This window comes from Pinus tabuliformis, chromosome 5_2, assembly GCF_031772625.1.
Source record: "Pinus tabuliformis cultivar Carrire ecotype Pingquan chromosome 5_2, CPIR1, whole genome shotgun sequence".
NCBI classification, from domain to species: domain Eukaryota; kingdom Viridiplantae; phylum Streptophyta; class Pinopsida; order Pinales; family Pinaceae; genus Pinus; species Pinus tabuliformis.
This window is the reverse complement of record NC_142306.1, coordinates 148,303,405-148,304,475: the sequence shown is the minus strand read 5'-3', so window position 1 is coordinate 148,304,475 and position 1,071 is coordinate 148,303,405. Positions and strand designations below refer to the sequence as shown.

The 1,071-nt window shown below is 37.0% G+C and overlaps 1 protein-coding gene across 1 annotated transcript; it reads left to right on the top strand.

The window, feature by feature from the left end:
* The first annotated feature begins 219 nt into the window (after positions 1–219).
* On the top strand, positions 220–702 carry LOC149157960 (putative sucrose-phosphate synthase 2). Its single transcript, XM_089433836.1, has one exon. The coding sequence runs from the start codon at positions 220–222 to the stop codon at positions 700–702; it is 483 nt and encodes a 160-aa protein (XP_089289962.1).
* Positions 703–1,071: the final 369 nt, after the last annotated feature.

Below are 1,071 nucleotides of genomic sequence, written 5' to 3'. Positions count from 1 at the left end.
GACTTTGAACAATGGACTATTAGTCGAACCCCATGATCAAAAGGTGATAGAACATGTATTGCTAGAGCTAAAACCCCATGGAATGAATGCCACTGTAATGGGTTGAGAAAAAAGCACCTTTTCTCATGGCCTGAACATTGCAGAAAATATTTGTCTCGGGTAACTGTATGTGGGATGAGGCATCCTCAATGGCAGACTATCCTTGTAATGGATACTACTATGGGGGAGGAATCGATGGGTGATTCCCTAAAGGACATGTCTCTTCGGCTTTCTGTCGATGGTGAGAAATATTCCATCAATGGCTCTCTGGATAATTCTACCGAAGTTGACAAACTTCTGGCACCAAAGGGCGACCCAGAACTTATTTTGGATAAACTGAAAAGGGCGTCACTATCTTTTAACATTGAAGAAACTAAACCTAAGCCAAGGCCTCCAGCGAATAACCTGATTGTCTCAAACAAGTACCCTGCACTGAGAAATAAGAAGAAGCTTTTTGTTATAGCTGTGGAATGCTATGATTACAGTGGCAATGTATATCCCCATATGTTGGACATAATTCAAGAGATGATCAAAGCTGTGCATTTTGATGCAACAATAACAAGATTTTTCGGTCTTGTACTATCAACTGCATTAACAATTGATGAAACTCTGGGGATGTTTCAAACTCTGGCAATATATTGCATTCAATGCTTTAATTTGTAGCAGTGGGAGTGAACTTTACTATTCATCGATTCCTGCTTATCCTGATAACTTGGGAGGACTTTGGCTTCTTTCCTTTTATAATTTAGGTTGTTGGGACATTATGAATTATGATTTATGCTACTTATATATTTCGTTAATTTTTTATTCCTTGGATATTAAATAGTTGGGACTTAATGACTTAGGCCTAAAAAGGGATTAGTTGAAGGTGCTTTGGTTAGGATTTTCATTTGGATGGTGTTTCTAATGATGAGAGCTCAATTGAATTGTAAACTGTATTGGTGAGATAGTGGAATTTAATTTATTCTTATTACTATTTGATTCAATTGAACTGTAAACTGTATTGGTGTGACAGTGGAATTTAATTTATTC

Bases quoted from the DNA above. Each gene is read 5' to 3' on its own strand.
- LOC149157960 (XM_089433836.1), top strand. From the start codon at position 220: ATGGGGGAGGAATCGATGGGTGATTCCCTAAAGGACATGTCTCTTCGG.